The sequence below is a fragment of the Folsomia candida genome, unplaced genomic scaffold (genome assembly GCF_002217175.1).
Source record: "Folsomia candida strain VU population unplaced genomic scaffold, ASM221717v1 Fcan01_Sc013, whole genome shotgun sequence".
In the NCBI taxonomy this organism is placed as follows: domain Eukaryota; kingdom Metazoa; phylum Arthropoda; class Collembola; order Entomobryomorpha; family Isotomidae; genus Folsomia; species Folsomia candida.
The window spans coordinates 3,017,291-3,030,669 of NW_019091205.1; the positions used below are offsets into that span (position 1 = coordinate 3,017,291).

General features: G+C 35.4%; 1 protein-coding gene and 1 long non-coding RNA gene across 6 annotated transcripts; both read right to left on the reverse strand.

Moving 5' to 3' along the window:
• Positions 1-179: 179 nt before the first annotated feature.
• On the reverse strand, positions 180-1,894 carry LOC118437378. 5 transcript variants are annotated; one of them, XR_004836065.1, is made up of 4 exons: positions 1,613-1,894; positions 1,291-1,551; positions 1,055-1,125; positions 180-982 (listed from the first exon to the last, which is right to left on the reverse strand). It is a non-coding gene; the product is annotated as an uncharacterized LOC118437378 (long non-coding RNA). The 5 variants fall into 5 exon arrangements; XR_004836066.1 differs by having other exon boundaries at positions 180-715; positions 774-982; positions 1,055-1,551; XR_004836067.1 differs by having other exon boundaries at positions 180-415; positions 599-982; positions 1,055-1,551.
• A 3,054-nt stretch (positions 1,895-4,948) lies between these two features.
• LOC118437334 lies at positions 4,949-6,338 on the reverse strand. The gene is made up of 3 exons (XM_035856280.1): positions 5,986-6,338; positions 5,822-5,914; positions 4,949-5,514 (listed from the first exon to the last, which is right to left on the reverse strand). The coding sequence occupies exons 1-3, from the start codon at positions 6,209-6,211 to the stop codon at positions 5,252-5,254; spliced, it is 582 nt and encodes a 193-aa protein (XP_035712173.1). The 5' UTR covers positions 6,212-6,338; the 3' UTR covers positions 4,949-5,251.
• Between the last annotated feature and the right edge of the window lie 7,041 nt (positions 6,339-13,379).

Sequence of the window (13,379 nt, forward strand, 5' to 3'; positions counted from 1 at the left end):
TCGGCAAAATCTGTGTCTTACTATTTTACAAACTGTGCAGTTTTTTTACCTTTCACTCCATTCTCTTCGATGTTGGTATAAACAGTTTAGGGGCATCCGTAGTTGTCTCGTATGATGCAATGTTTTAAATAATTCATACTTAAATGTAAAAGGTAATGAAATCTTGTCTTGTGTTTTAATTTAACCAGGTTTGATATCATTACAGTGAGATCTTTTAATTACAAATTTTTGATGACTTTTTGATTTTATATTTAGCTACATATATAGAATTATAGGATGAAATCATTTAATTTGTATATGAAAATATTTCAATCCTACACGACCAAACCTTGAGAAGACGTCGAATCAACTGGAGTGCTTTCTTATTCCCATATTTCGTGCACATTTTACACTCGACGTCAACATAAATACGGTCCTGCAATTGAATTGGATTCACTTGACTTGTCCTAAAAATCTCCATCGAATTTGCATTAGGCAAGAATGAAGCTGGGTCCGCTAATTAGTCCGTCAATTAGTATATGTATGCATAAAGCATTAACATATATATATATATATATATGTATATATATATATAAAATAGCTAATTCAGAGTAGCTACCATTTGTGTACGGGCAACAACTTCTCTTAAATTTTCCACTATTGTGACGCAGCGAACATAGCTGTCGACACCACGCGCTCCGTAACGATTATGCAAATCCGTACTTAATATAACGTCCTGTAAGGTTAAAAAATATTTGCATCTCATCAAAGTAATTCACATATTCTCATCTCACTAATTCATCATTTGGGATTTAATCCAGTTGCATAATTATTTCTAATGGTCGTCTAGAACGCAAGGGATCCATCCCTCCACCTATTTATTTGCGATCCAAAGATTAAGTCCACTGTATTCTCGGAATAACTGTGCACTTTGTGCTTTTCCCAATGGAACTGTTTTTAGTATCATTGCATACGTTTCGAGATGGATATTAACCACTTCCAACTAGATCAAATATTTCAAATATTCTTTGTACGTTGAGCTTTTAATAGCACTTGATAATAAATATTGTATTACCCTTCAATGCAAAGAATTGTATCCCAAGCCAATTCGTTAACTTCGTCTGCCAGGTATGTGGTAGTGAGACTCTAAATGCCTCGTACAAAATTTTAAAATTATTTTAGATTTAACGCACCACTATTGGTTCATCTTCTTACTTCACCATGACCCTTTTCTTGTCATTAAGAACTATGTGATACGAATCGGGTTATCTAATAAGAACTGTAAAGTTTCCTTCGTTTAATAACCTTTACCGCGTATTTGGCCGCTTCCTCCGCCTATTGGCCAGTTCCACGTCATCACGGTCGTACCTTGTCCAGGTACGACGCAGTCTAATATTCTTCACGACTCGGGACAATAGTCTTATAATACTTTCCCCAAGACATCGTCATCTAAATAGTCAGTCCTCTTCGAAATGACGAGGTAGTATCATTGAAAGTTTGTCGATTAAAGCCCGCCGAGGGAACAATTCTTTTCAATATTCCAATCACTTTCTTGATACAATATGTATTTATCTAGTTATACAAATTACAATCACCTGTAAGTATTGGTAATTATTTGCAGATTATTTGATACCTAGTTCAGCTTGAAAGAAGTATTATACACTTAAGAACGCTCCACTGGGCTGATTTGTTTTCAATCTTCCAGAAGGCTATAATTTTCACATTTATATTGTGAAAATCGCGTAAATATGCTCTTTTGTATTGACAAATGTATGTGTAAAATATGCGGATTTTGTATAAATTGGTGTTTGGATCAATCAAATAGAAATGTCGATTCAAATAAAGCAGTGCGAAAATAACTCAATTTTTTGGTGGTTGGTAAACGTTATAATTTGGTTCCCTTTATTTCCTTCCTCTCTCGCTGTCCAGAACGTAATTAATCTCCATGAATAATCTCCCCTCATTCTCCCAACCATTTTCTTATCGTCTTTTCTTAACAAAGTCCAAATCTTAACCTAATTATTATATAAATACATGCATACATGAATTTAATGCTTGCATTGTACACAGTGTCGTGTTATTGTCGTTACTCCATCCGGTCGTGAGAGAGGTGAAAGATCAAAATCACAAACTAGCCAGTCCACCATTTGACACTGTCTGGCCAGCGAGTAAGAGTGTACGAATTACATCATGCTGCTGGCCAGTGGTGGTGTCGTGCAGAATTGCGAAGTTGATGATGGCACGGTTTACGCTGTTTACGAAGGTGTGATGAATTATGCAGATTTTTTATATGCATAATTTACAGGCCGCTCATAATATCATTCCTTTCAGTCGTCTTCTGTAAACAGTCCCAATTCGTAGATACACATATAAATCATATAAACACATACATATAAAATATTTATATATCTAGTAAATCACACCTGCAAAAAAATGCGGGAGATCGGATAAAGCCGTCAATAACAGGGGAATTAGAAAAAATTTATAAACAATTAAATTTGTATATTAAATTTCCACAAGGATAGAAGTAGTGTTAAAATCAATTAAATTTGTAATATTTTTGATCTGTTATTTTATCTCTGTCTGGTGTTTAGAGACCCCGGATAACTGACATTTCTCACTTCAGTCTTTATCCCTTTTTCGACAATGAATTCCATGCGGTTGAAGCAGCAGTCCTTTGCATATCGTCGTACTAATTCATAAAAGACCTAAGTGCAGTCGATGATTAATTCAGAAAAGACCTAAGTGCAGTCGATGTTTTATTCAGAAAAGACCTAAGTGTACATAAAAAGGACCAAAAGACCTATGTGCAAGTATGTATTTACTTATGGCTATATATTGCCAAACCGATTCTCTTAAGTTATCGCGCGATTTAGCCATACGTAAATACATATTTGCACATAGGTCTTTTCGTCCTTTTTTTCTGTACACTTAGGTCTTTTCTGAATAAAACATCGACTGCACTTAGGTCGTTTCTGAATTCAGCACCGACTGCACTTAGGTCTTTTCTGAATTAATCATCGACTGCACTTAGGTCTTTTATGAATTAGTACGACGATATGTAACGCATATAATTGACTGATCCACATTATCTTTTCCCCGTCTACTATACATATTAGTGGTGCAATTATAATCTACATTTCGAACAAATAGATATCCAAACGAAAACCTGTTCGTACAATAAGGATACGAATGAATGTATTTAAAGGAGATACAAAATGAAAAATCACATGTAGCACTAGTATTTTTGTAATAAGGGTTTCAACAACATAAAAAGTAGGGGGCAACAAGTTCGTAAATTAATTTTATTGGACAAACAGTACGACATGGTAGGTACGTGCATTTCTAAATGTTTGAAAGACGTCTACAAATGCCTACAAATTCATATTTGCTAAACTCAATCCTAAATTTTATTTACTATTGATTTTTTAACAACTAGATGGCTTACCGTTTGAAACTTTCCATTTCTTTGCTACTTTCGGCCTGGCCCACGAGGCATGTGAGTAAACTTGATATAACGCACGACACTTTCTTCATTGTGATATTTGTTGATATAGTTTAAGTATCTATTTAAAGGTGAAAGTGCAAATGTTATGAAATTAATAATTTTATTATTGAGCCGCAAAAAAGTAAAACCTGTGCCACAAGTTAATTATAAGCTTGGGACTTTATGAGTCACTCTTATGATGCAGAACTTTCGTTAAGCTTGAGGTACAATTATCAGAATAGAAAAATAACAGACCAAAGGCAAAGAGATCGGGTTAAATATCAGCTCAGATATGTTCAAGCGAAGTAACGTTAGTTGCCAAGATAGATTTACATAAGTCTGTATTATTAAAAGTTTATGGTAGAAACTACATGCTAATTAAAATTCTTAGAACACATTAAGATGAGTAGATATTCCAGACTGTTGAAAATATAGATGATTCATGCAAGACGTTAGGTCACTTAATCAATACGACTCCAAGGTAATAGGAAGAATCGTATAAACTTCCTGAAACATTTATGGAAAATTATTATTTGTGCTAATGATAGATTTTATGAATTTACTTTATGTACATTGAAGCATCGCTTCAATAAAATCGTTCATGGTAAATGGTTAAGGGATTTATTATTTTTCAATAATGTCTTTGTAAATAAAATTAACAAGAAACATCTCTTCTTTATCCCCAGATGGGGTGTCATTTCCGGCAGTGAAATAAAGGATTGTAGTTAAAAATAACATCTGGGTTGCATTCGGCTATTTCTTAACTGAATAGGAGTCTCATTTTTGGATCCTGTGAACTTTGAACATATAAATCTTAAATCTATTTTTAGACAATTTTTGGGCTACATTTTCCTTAAGTGAGCCAGGGTTCTAAAAGAACTTATTTTACAGGATATTTTATTTTGTAGAATACCCCAGCCTTTTACATATCTATCCGTGAAGTATGAGGAGTGAGTGCAATTTGATGACAATGAATTTAATAACTAATTTTTAGAGTTAGCATAATTTTAATCTAGTAAGTCATATGAGTTGTCATTTCCAACTATTTTTGACAAGGAACGTGAATATGGTACTGGTTATAGACTGATGTGCACCAAGCACATAATTGAACTCTTCATAAAATAGCTATATGCTGCTGTGAATTTGGCCACCCGTGGTCCATTGTGATAAATAAATTTTCCCAGCGGCCCTTGCGGGCCGCTGGGAATATTTATGTCTTTAAATATATATTTATTTATATATATATTTATTTATTTATATATATTTATTTATTTCTATAAATTACGATGCGATGTCAATATATGCGCTCGAATAAAAACACGGTGCAGACATTTTGTTCCTCTGTTTTTTAAACAATTTCGTGTTTTTATTAATCCATGTAATGCTTAGAAACCATTAATACGCCGGTAAAATCAAATGTGGGAATATGAACATTGTTTTTGGCTTGTATGATAGCTTGTTTCTCATAATTGCATTTCTTTATGATCTTAAACTTCCTTTTCAAAATTTTCGGGATTTCGGTATACCAATATTTCAGTGTGCACATTACAAAATAGTCTTTCCTCACAAATGCACCCTGGTCACTAAGTTCGAATCCTCTATCGGGCCAACCGATTTGATTAGTGCCGGCAGGTTTTGGTGTAGGTGAAATTCCGAATACTGCCAAAAAGACCTTTTGAGCGTTAGTGATACCGTCAGGTTTCCCGTCGTTATCACCTAGAAATAAATAAGATTGAACAATTTTTGTGTGTGCAGGAAACATTTTATTCATATTTAACTAAAATCCTATTGTCTAGTAGTTAAGTCTAAAGGTCCGTCCAAATCGAAGAGATTGTGACACTCGATTTTCATTTCATTCAACACTTTCAAAAACTCGCCAAACTGACTTCTGTTCATTGAAATGAACTCAAAAAGCGAATTTCCGCCAATGGTGATGGTAATTTCTTCACCGATTGTCGTACATTGCAAGTAAGACTTTCCTCCGAACCTCTTATTAAACACGATACAACCATTTAGCAAATGATCTGGAAAAAGGTGGTCTATAAGATCTGCATTTACAAATATTAACTAATTATTCTAAGCCTTTACAAAGTTTTTAATATTTGAGCGGAGCAGTTTGTGTAGGAAGTTGGGTTTCATAAATTTTCGGTATTTCGTTCAAAAAATTAAGTAATTCATGTAAATAGTGCCCTCGGAATCTCACATGATTATTATAGTATTCTGTACATCTGTAACCGCAAAGCTTAATGTCTAAAACGATCTCATTGCCTAAGGTGTACCACTCAATCGAGTGATCATCAATTCTAGCGCTCAACCTTGGCTTGAAAAATGGCTTTGGCATAATTTTGCTCATACCACAAACTGCGGTAAGGTCTGTTCCATGAGCCCCTTCATTGTCGGATGATGATGCCGACGATGAAGATGTTCCAGACGATGAAAATTCAACACCTACATATGAATATACGATCCTTAGCCAAGCAATGATTCGGAAGAATTCTTCCTATGAAAAACATGAGTACCTGATGCTAACGGAGCTTGTGAAGATTTTTCGATTTTCCTTCTTTTACAGATGAACTTTTTGAGTTTCTGAGCAGTCGACGGTTTACTCGAAGAACCGGCTTTCCCATCCAGATCGGGCTTACCACGCTTGGGTCGCTCATTTGCAGAAACAGGCGCATCTTCAGGCACTTGTTCAGATGTAATTTTTTCGTCGTCTGAGGCTAAGTCCTTCAGACTGTTTTCCATCTTATAGACTTGTGAATAGGTTCGAACTCAGCGAACAAATGCGGATAATACTCGCAAATTTTCTCCTTAAATACTATTGCCTCTATTTATATTTTTATTCGGATATTTTTTTATGTATTTTATGTTTATTTATTGCTGCTTATTTCATTTTCAAAACCGGTTCGGGAATGCTAATTTAAAAAAAAAATTATAAGCCTCATAATTCAGAGGTTTCCGAGAAACTTTTTCGGGAACTAATTTCAAATTTTTACGAGAGATAATTCCTCAGGATAAAATACACCTAAAATTATTTCCCCTGTATTATCACTTAACTTATATGTCACAGGTGTGCTGTTTACGATTTCTCGAATTTTGAACAAGTCAGTGGTGAACGTCGAAGCGTAACCTTTCTCGAATGTTGCTTTTTGAATCTTAATTCTAACATACTGTCCGATTCGAAATTTAGGAATAAACGGCTTTGACTTCTGCAAATCCTCGTAACTCTTCATCCAAACATTAAATTGATTGGAAGGCTTTACATCTTTTGGTCGACAGTTTATGGACCTATGCACTGAAGAATTATAGGATTGTACAAAGTCTTGTAAATTGTCTATGTATTTCGTATCATTTGTAAATGTGAAAAACTTATTCAGACGAAGCATTAGCGTTCTATTAAATCTTTCTATCATGGCAGCTTTGAGTTCGGAATGATTATCCCTCCGCTTATTAGATTAAGCCGTAAAACCCTCGATGGAACAGAGCAGGGCATATCTTAGTTGATATGAATCCATTACTGGACGCTGATTTGTCGAAACTTATCTATTTCGAGAACACGTTGATGCTCAGAGTATACTAAGCAATTAACTGCTTCTGGAACTGCTGAGGCGAATTTTATTTCTACTCGTACTGACCCAGTTTTTTCTAAATGTAACGTCGGATCCGCACTATGGTTTATCTCAAAAGCAAAAAATGTAAACATTTCAGCAAACTTCTTCCGGTCAAATGTTAATCCTTGATCTTGTCCGGCAATTCCAAGCGAACAAAATAGCATATAATACGGTAGTAAATACGCATTATTATCGAAATCGAGATTTAAACCTCTAATTGGGATTGGTACATTATTTACCGACAAGGAAATAAAATTAATTTTACAATTCTTAAACACAAAAGGATTAATTTTATAATCGCCAATAAAACCCGAACTAGGGACGAGACACAATATAATTCTGGACGGAACAGTGCTCATGAAAACATTTTCTTCAATGAAGGATTGACTCGATTTCGGAATTGAAAAGAATTTTACATCCGATTTTTTAAAAGGATATCTGGCACTGTGGCCACTATCTAAGAGTTTTTGATGAGAGAGGACGATACTAGGATAAAGGACATGTTTTCTCACAAATAAACTTGCATCCAAAAATTTTATCTTTGGGTTCAGATCAGGATCCCCACTTTTAGGTCCTGGGTAAAGTAATGAGAACAGTTCTGTGGCCCGTGTTAAGCTAATGTTTACAGTGGTGTCATTTAATATATAACGTTGTTGATAGGACAAATCAAATTTTAATTTATCAATTAGCTCGAGAGGGCTCAAGGAGGCGATATATTTTTTTCTTCCCTCATATCCAGTGTTTGCTTTATCCAGTTTTCCTTCCTCGGTATCTAAGATAAATAAGGGACAAGTTCCCTGAGAATTAATGTAGTCCCTTCCAAACGTCAATAGAGTTTCCATATATGCCTTGTACATGTAACAATTATTACTCGTAGACACCAATTGTTGATTGATACTAACATCACAATTCGTAAAGAGTGAATGCATGAACAAATTTGCTGTACTAACGTCAGCATCGGCAGGTAGATCTTTTCCGTCCCCGCAGATTATTTTTACACGGAAATAGCAAAAATGATCGAATAAATCTAAGTACTGTGAAGAATTTCCTACAATTCTGAATTCTATCTTAGCGTCGCTATCCTGAATATTAACCACTGGTTTATATTCGGCGAAAAAGCTCGATTCGACGGTGGTATCGGTCGCAGGCAAACTGAAAAGATCGGCTTGCCCGCGAATTGATGGACTTGAATATTTATTAATCATCGCCATTATCCAAAAATATCACTTCTGCTTCTTGGCTTGGCTCTATTTGATGTCTTAGTTTTAGATATTTTCTTGATTTTATTATTTCTTTTCTTATTATAACCCTTGGTTTGTTTCGATCTAACAACCGAGCAATGTTTCTTTGCCGGCGACCTAAGCGGTAATGAACTTATGGAACTAGATTTTACTCGCTTTGTTCTTACCATGTTGCCTCCCGCTTGACGACCAGCTATATGATTACCAACGTTATTTAACAAACTCGTTGCGTTTGATTTAATTGAGCTCTTTAGAGGTACACCGCTCGTCACATCAGAAATAGTGTTAATAAGAGCATTTTTAGCATGCGGAAGAATATATTTATTTAAAAGAGGCAGCGCATATCGACCTATATATCCTAATATACCTCCTAAACCACCACCCTTCTGTCGATAGCCGTTAAATACCGGGATTCCATTTCCAATTTGTTCGTGTAGAGCCTTATGATATTCGGAATGATCAAATATGTGCAGACGTTTCATTTTGCGCCTTAGTTAGTACACTACAATTATGATCTTTTCATAAGCGACGATTCGACACAATATATCTGTAAGCTACGAGCAACGATATAAATATGAGGACATATCCTCAAAATGTCTTCATTAATAGTTTAAAGTTTTATGGAACTCTGAACTCTCGACAAAATGTCCTTCTATTTATTCCTACCCTCAAACGTTAGCCCTCTTTACTTTCCAGATAACAGAATTTCTTCCTTTAAGGTAAAATTACCGAAACGTTTTCAATTTTTACCTGACGAATACGAAGTTGCTCTAACAGAATTAACATATAATCACTCAATGAAAACGTTTTTGCGAGATAGCGATAGACTAATTCGTTTTCGTACCCTTGTTAGCGAGCGTGAAATTTTTACTGGGGTTTTAGAACCGCACTGGCGAGGTACCTATGTATTACCGAATCTAAATTATTCATCCATAGTTACATTATGTACAGAATTAAATAAAGCACTTCAAGTCGAAAGCGGGAAGCAGATTACCAATTTCAACTACGATTCTGAGGTAAATCGTGTATCGGTAAACGCTGAACACAGTGAAATTCAACTATCGTCCTTATTGTCAAATTGTCTGGGTTTTCCCGATATTATAAAATTTACTGGAAAAAATACTGCTACAAATCCACCTGATTATTTCGGGAGTATGTACCATATGTTCGTCTATTGTGATTTTGTACAACCTCAAATTGTTGGTGACAGTCTAGTTCCTCTATTACGAATCGTGGATATCACAGGTCGTGAAGGTCAAACCGTAACGCAAACGTTTCGTCCATATTATTTACCAATCAGTAAGTTGGAATTCGACACCATCGAAATATTGCTATGCAATGAATATGGAGAAGAAATCCATTTCACCAAAGGAATCTCAGTCGTGACAGTTCATTTCAGAAAAAGATCCTTTAAGCATAACAATGGAAATTGACCACGGTAATACATTTCAGTTGTTACATCCTTTTTCTATGAGTGTTTCGGGAATTACGCAATCAGGCAAGACACAATTTTTAAAATCCTTGTTGCTAAATTCAAATAAGATTGTCACTCCAGCACCAGATAGGGTTGTAATATGCTTCACAGAGGAACAAGAAGCGTATAGAGAATTAGTGTCAAAATTACCTCATGTCGAACTAATCAAAGGCTTGGAATTCGATCTGGAGGAATTTAATCCGGGTATCAATAATATTATTGTAATTGACGATCAAATGAATGACGCTGTTCAAAGCGAAAAAATTCATCAACTACTTACAAAGGGGTCACATCACAAATCAGTCTCTGTAATAATTTTAACCCAAAATTTATTCCCGCAAGGTAAACACGGTAAAACCATGAGATTAAATACCCATTACACAGTAATTATGAAGTCGCCTACGTTTGCTTCACAAATTAATTACTTAAGCAGACAAGTTTTCCCGAACAAATCACGCTTCCTTCCCGACGCTTATAAAAAGGCTACAAAAAATCCTTACTCCTATTTAGTGTTAAATTTGCACCCACGTTGTGACGATCAGTACAGAGTAATACCAGGTATTTTAGGTGAAACGGATAAATTTGTTTATCTACCAAAATGAAATATATTATTGAAATTGAGGGCTTTCAGTTGCACAGTGCATTTATTATAAAAGAATTGTCAATCGTCGCCTCTGATCTCGAAAATCATTTTTTTGTCAAGTCACCGTATAGTTTCGATAGATTGCACATGAACGATAGAAGAATTGTACGGTATTGCGAAAATCGTTTGCATAAAATTTATTGGTCATCTGGAAACGACAAATTTATTACCGTACGAGATTATTTACAAGAACTTTTGAATAGAGACGTAGATAATATTGTATATACTAAGGGAACGTTTTACGAAACTTGTTTAAACTAAATTGCAAACTTATTGACATTAATACTATGGATGATAACATTAATCAATTATGGGATCAGCTAAGATGTGAATATAACGACTTGCAAGAAATGACAGAGCAACAGTGCCCGTTACGATTTCATAAAGCAAATCCCCATTGTAGCCATTTCAAGGCGGCTGTAATTTCGTTTTATTTCGAAAAACTGCAACATCAGGATGAGCAAATGCTTACAGAGGAATCAAGGTTTTCTGAAGACGTTACACAAATCCAACGACCAGACCAGGAAGAAACTCATTGAAGCGGCAACTCCCGACCAAATTAGAGCTCTCACAGAGATTGCTATGAATATTGTATGTGGAAATTTTCCGGTAGCAGAACAGAAATTAAAAAAGTTATCATTGCACAAAGACTCAATAAGAAAATTGTCAAAACGAACTTTATCACACAAGAAGAAAAAGCACTTATTATTGCAAAAGGGTGGTTTTCTACCTTTTCTGATTTCACCAGTTTTATCAGCATTAGGTGCAATTGCAGGTAGAGCCATTGGCTCACAATTGGGGTTATAAAATGGCACAAAGAATGCGACTGGTTGAAGACGACGAATACAAGCGTTTGCTAAAGAGACATACCCCTCTATCTCAAGTCAAAGAGCATTTCTTTCGTGATGCAAATGGTCGAGCCGATCAAGTACTTGATAATTCTGAAATCCCTGATGACATAAAAATTCAACTTTATGGTTCCATCATGAAAAGTGTAAAGCAACAATTGAATCAAATACTAGCTGATCCTATAAAGGTCAAACTTAGCCTAGACAAACCAGATGCAGCGATTAATGCCGATAGTAGTGCAGACTTTAGCTCCCTAGATCATTTTTCATCTGCTATATCGTCACCAAACTCAACCTTAAACCAGAGTTTCGCGTCGTCGAAAGGTTCAGCGACGGCGTGGGATCCAGATACACTTAATGAAGTTCCTCAAAGTTCTCCTTTAAATTTGGACGATATTATCTTACTCAGAAATGAGCCCGCAAACGTCAAAGCTACGAAGCTTATTCCTCTCATGACCATGCTGAAATCAAGGCCCGATCTTATCAAATGGGACACAAATGGAAGGGTAACTTTTTTTGGAACAGAATTTGCCCCGGAAACCAACATAATTGATTTGGTAAATTACGTAACACGAGAATTGAAGTGGAGTCATAATCCTGCAGGTATTAATCGTATGTTAACAGTTTGTAAGATGGTAAACGTTCCAACGACAATGTTGTCCAAGGATGTTAAGCAAGACTTAATGGGTCCACTGGAAGGAATCAGAATTCGTTCTAATCAAACCGATAGCGCTTCTAGGATGGGAGGCTTTAAAAAATGGAAACCTATATCAAGTAAAGACAACTTAAATTCTAACTCAGACTCAGCTCGTTCATCGAGGGATACACATGGACCTACGCCGATGCGTAATGTATATTCGGGTGCTAAAAGAAAACGACGCCGAAATCAAAATGCAAGCACAAGTTTCGGAACACCTAACTTATAAACCTTTCAACATGTTTAATAAGGACATGAGCACTTTCCAAAAACGGCTTCAATCGTACGAAGGATGGCCGACCAATAAGGCGCAAACACCCCATACGCTGGCCGAATGTGGATTTTATTATTCCGGCGAATCAGATAAAGTTATTTGTTATTTCTGTGGGGTCGGCGCGCACAATTGGTTGCCAGAAGATAATCCTTGGATTGAACACGCTCTTTTTTCGAATAAGTGTACATATTTATTGGTTAACAAAGCCAAAGCCAATCAGAAGGTAATTTTATCAAAAAAAATTTCAAGTCAAATTTGTATTAGTAATATTAGAATTACAAGCTTTGTTTTATTTCTATAGAAAAATTTTTCTGTTGATACCGCCTCTGAAGAACCTCATTCTGAAAATGGTAAAAATTTTGTTAGTTTCGCTACAGAAAAAATCAGACGATGCAAAATATTATAATGATTACCTTTCAGCTGCAGCTGCTGGAACTCCAATTCTGGCTACCGTAATGGTTGATCCTATCTGCAAAATTTGTGATGCATCTGAAGCGAGATTCGTGGTTCTGCCTTGTGCCCATTTAAGTATGTGTTTAGACTGCGTGTGTACACAAGATTATTGTCCACTTTGTCGCAAAAGGATCAAATTTCTTTTGAAAATATTTATTGCATAGACTCGACTTACATGTTTGTACAAATATAAAACTAATATATTTAAAATGAAATATAACCATTTTCGTTTACTTCATGCAATTTACAACTCTTAATTTTATTATTTCACATATACACTTAACATAAATTCTAACCGATGTAAACGGTTTACGCAACGATGCGACAATCATGATGGGCTATGGTATTAATCCCATAGCTAAAATGTATCTCTTTGAATCAAAGCAATGGAGTGCAACTTTCGAAAAGTTTCCAGAATAGAGTTTGTGATGCCGTGAACGAATCAGATTCATTCTGCATACCAATTTCTTTTGTTTGAATAGCACTGATTTAAATCGTTTATGATTAATGTACTTATCAACTATTTGTTTCTTGACACCTTTCATTGCTTTCTTTCTTATACCTTTTCCAAGAAAGGAATACATCTTCGGCGCAACACCTACGAAACTCTCTAGAACATTTCCTTTTGCTTCATCTGTCATCTTCCCTATAACTTTCTTGTTGACGTTCGAA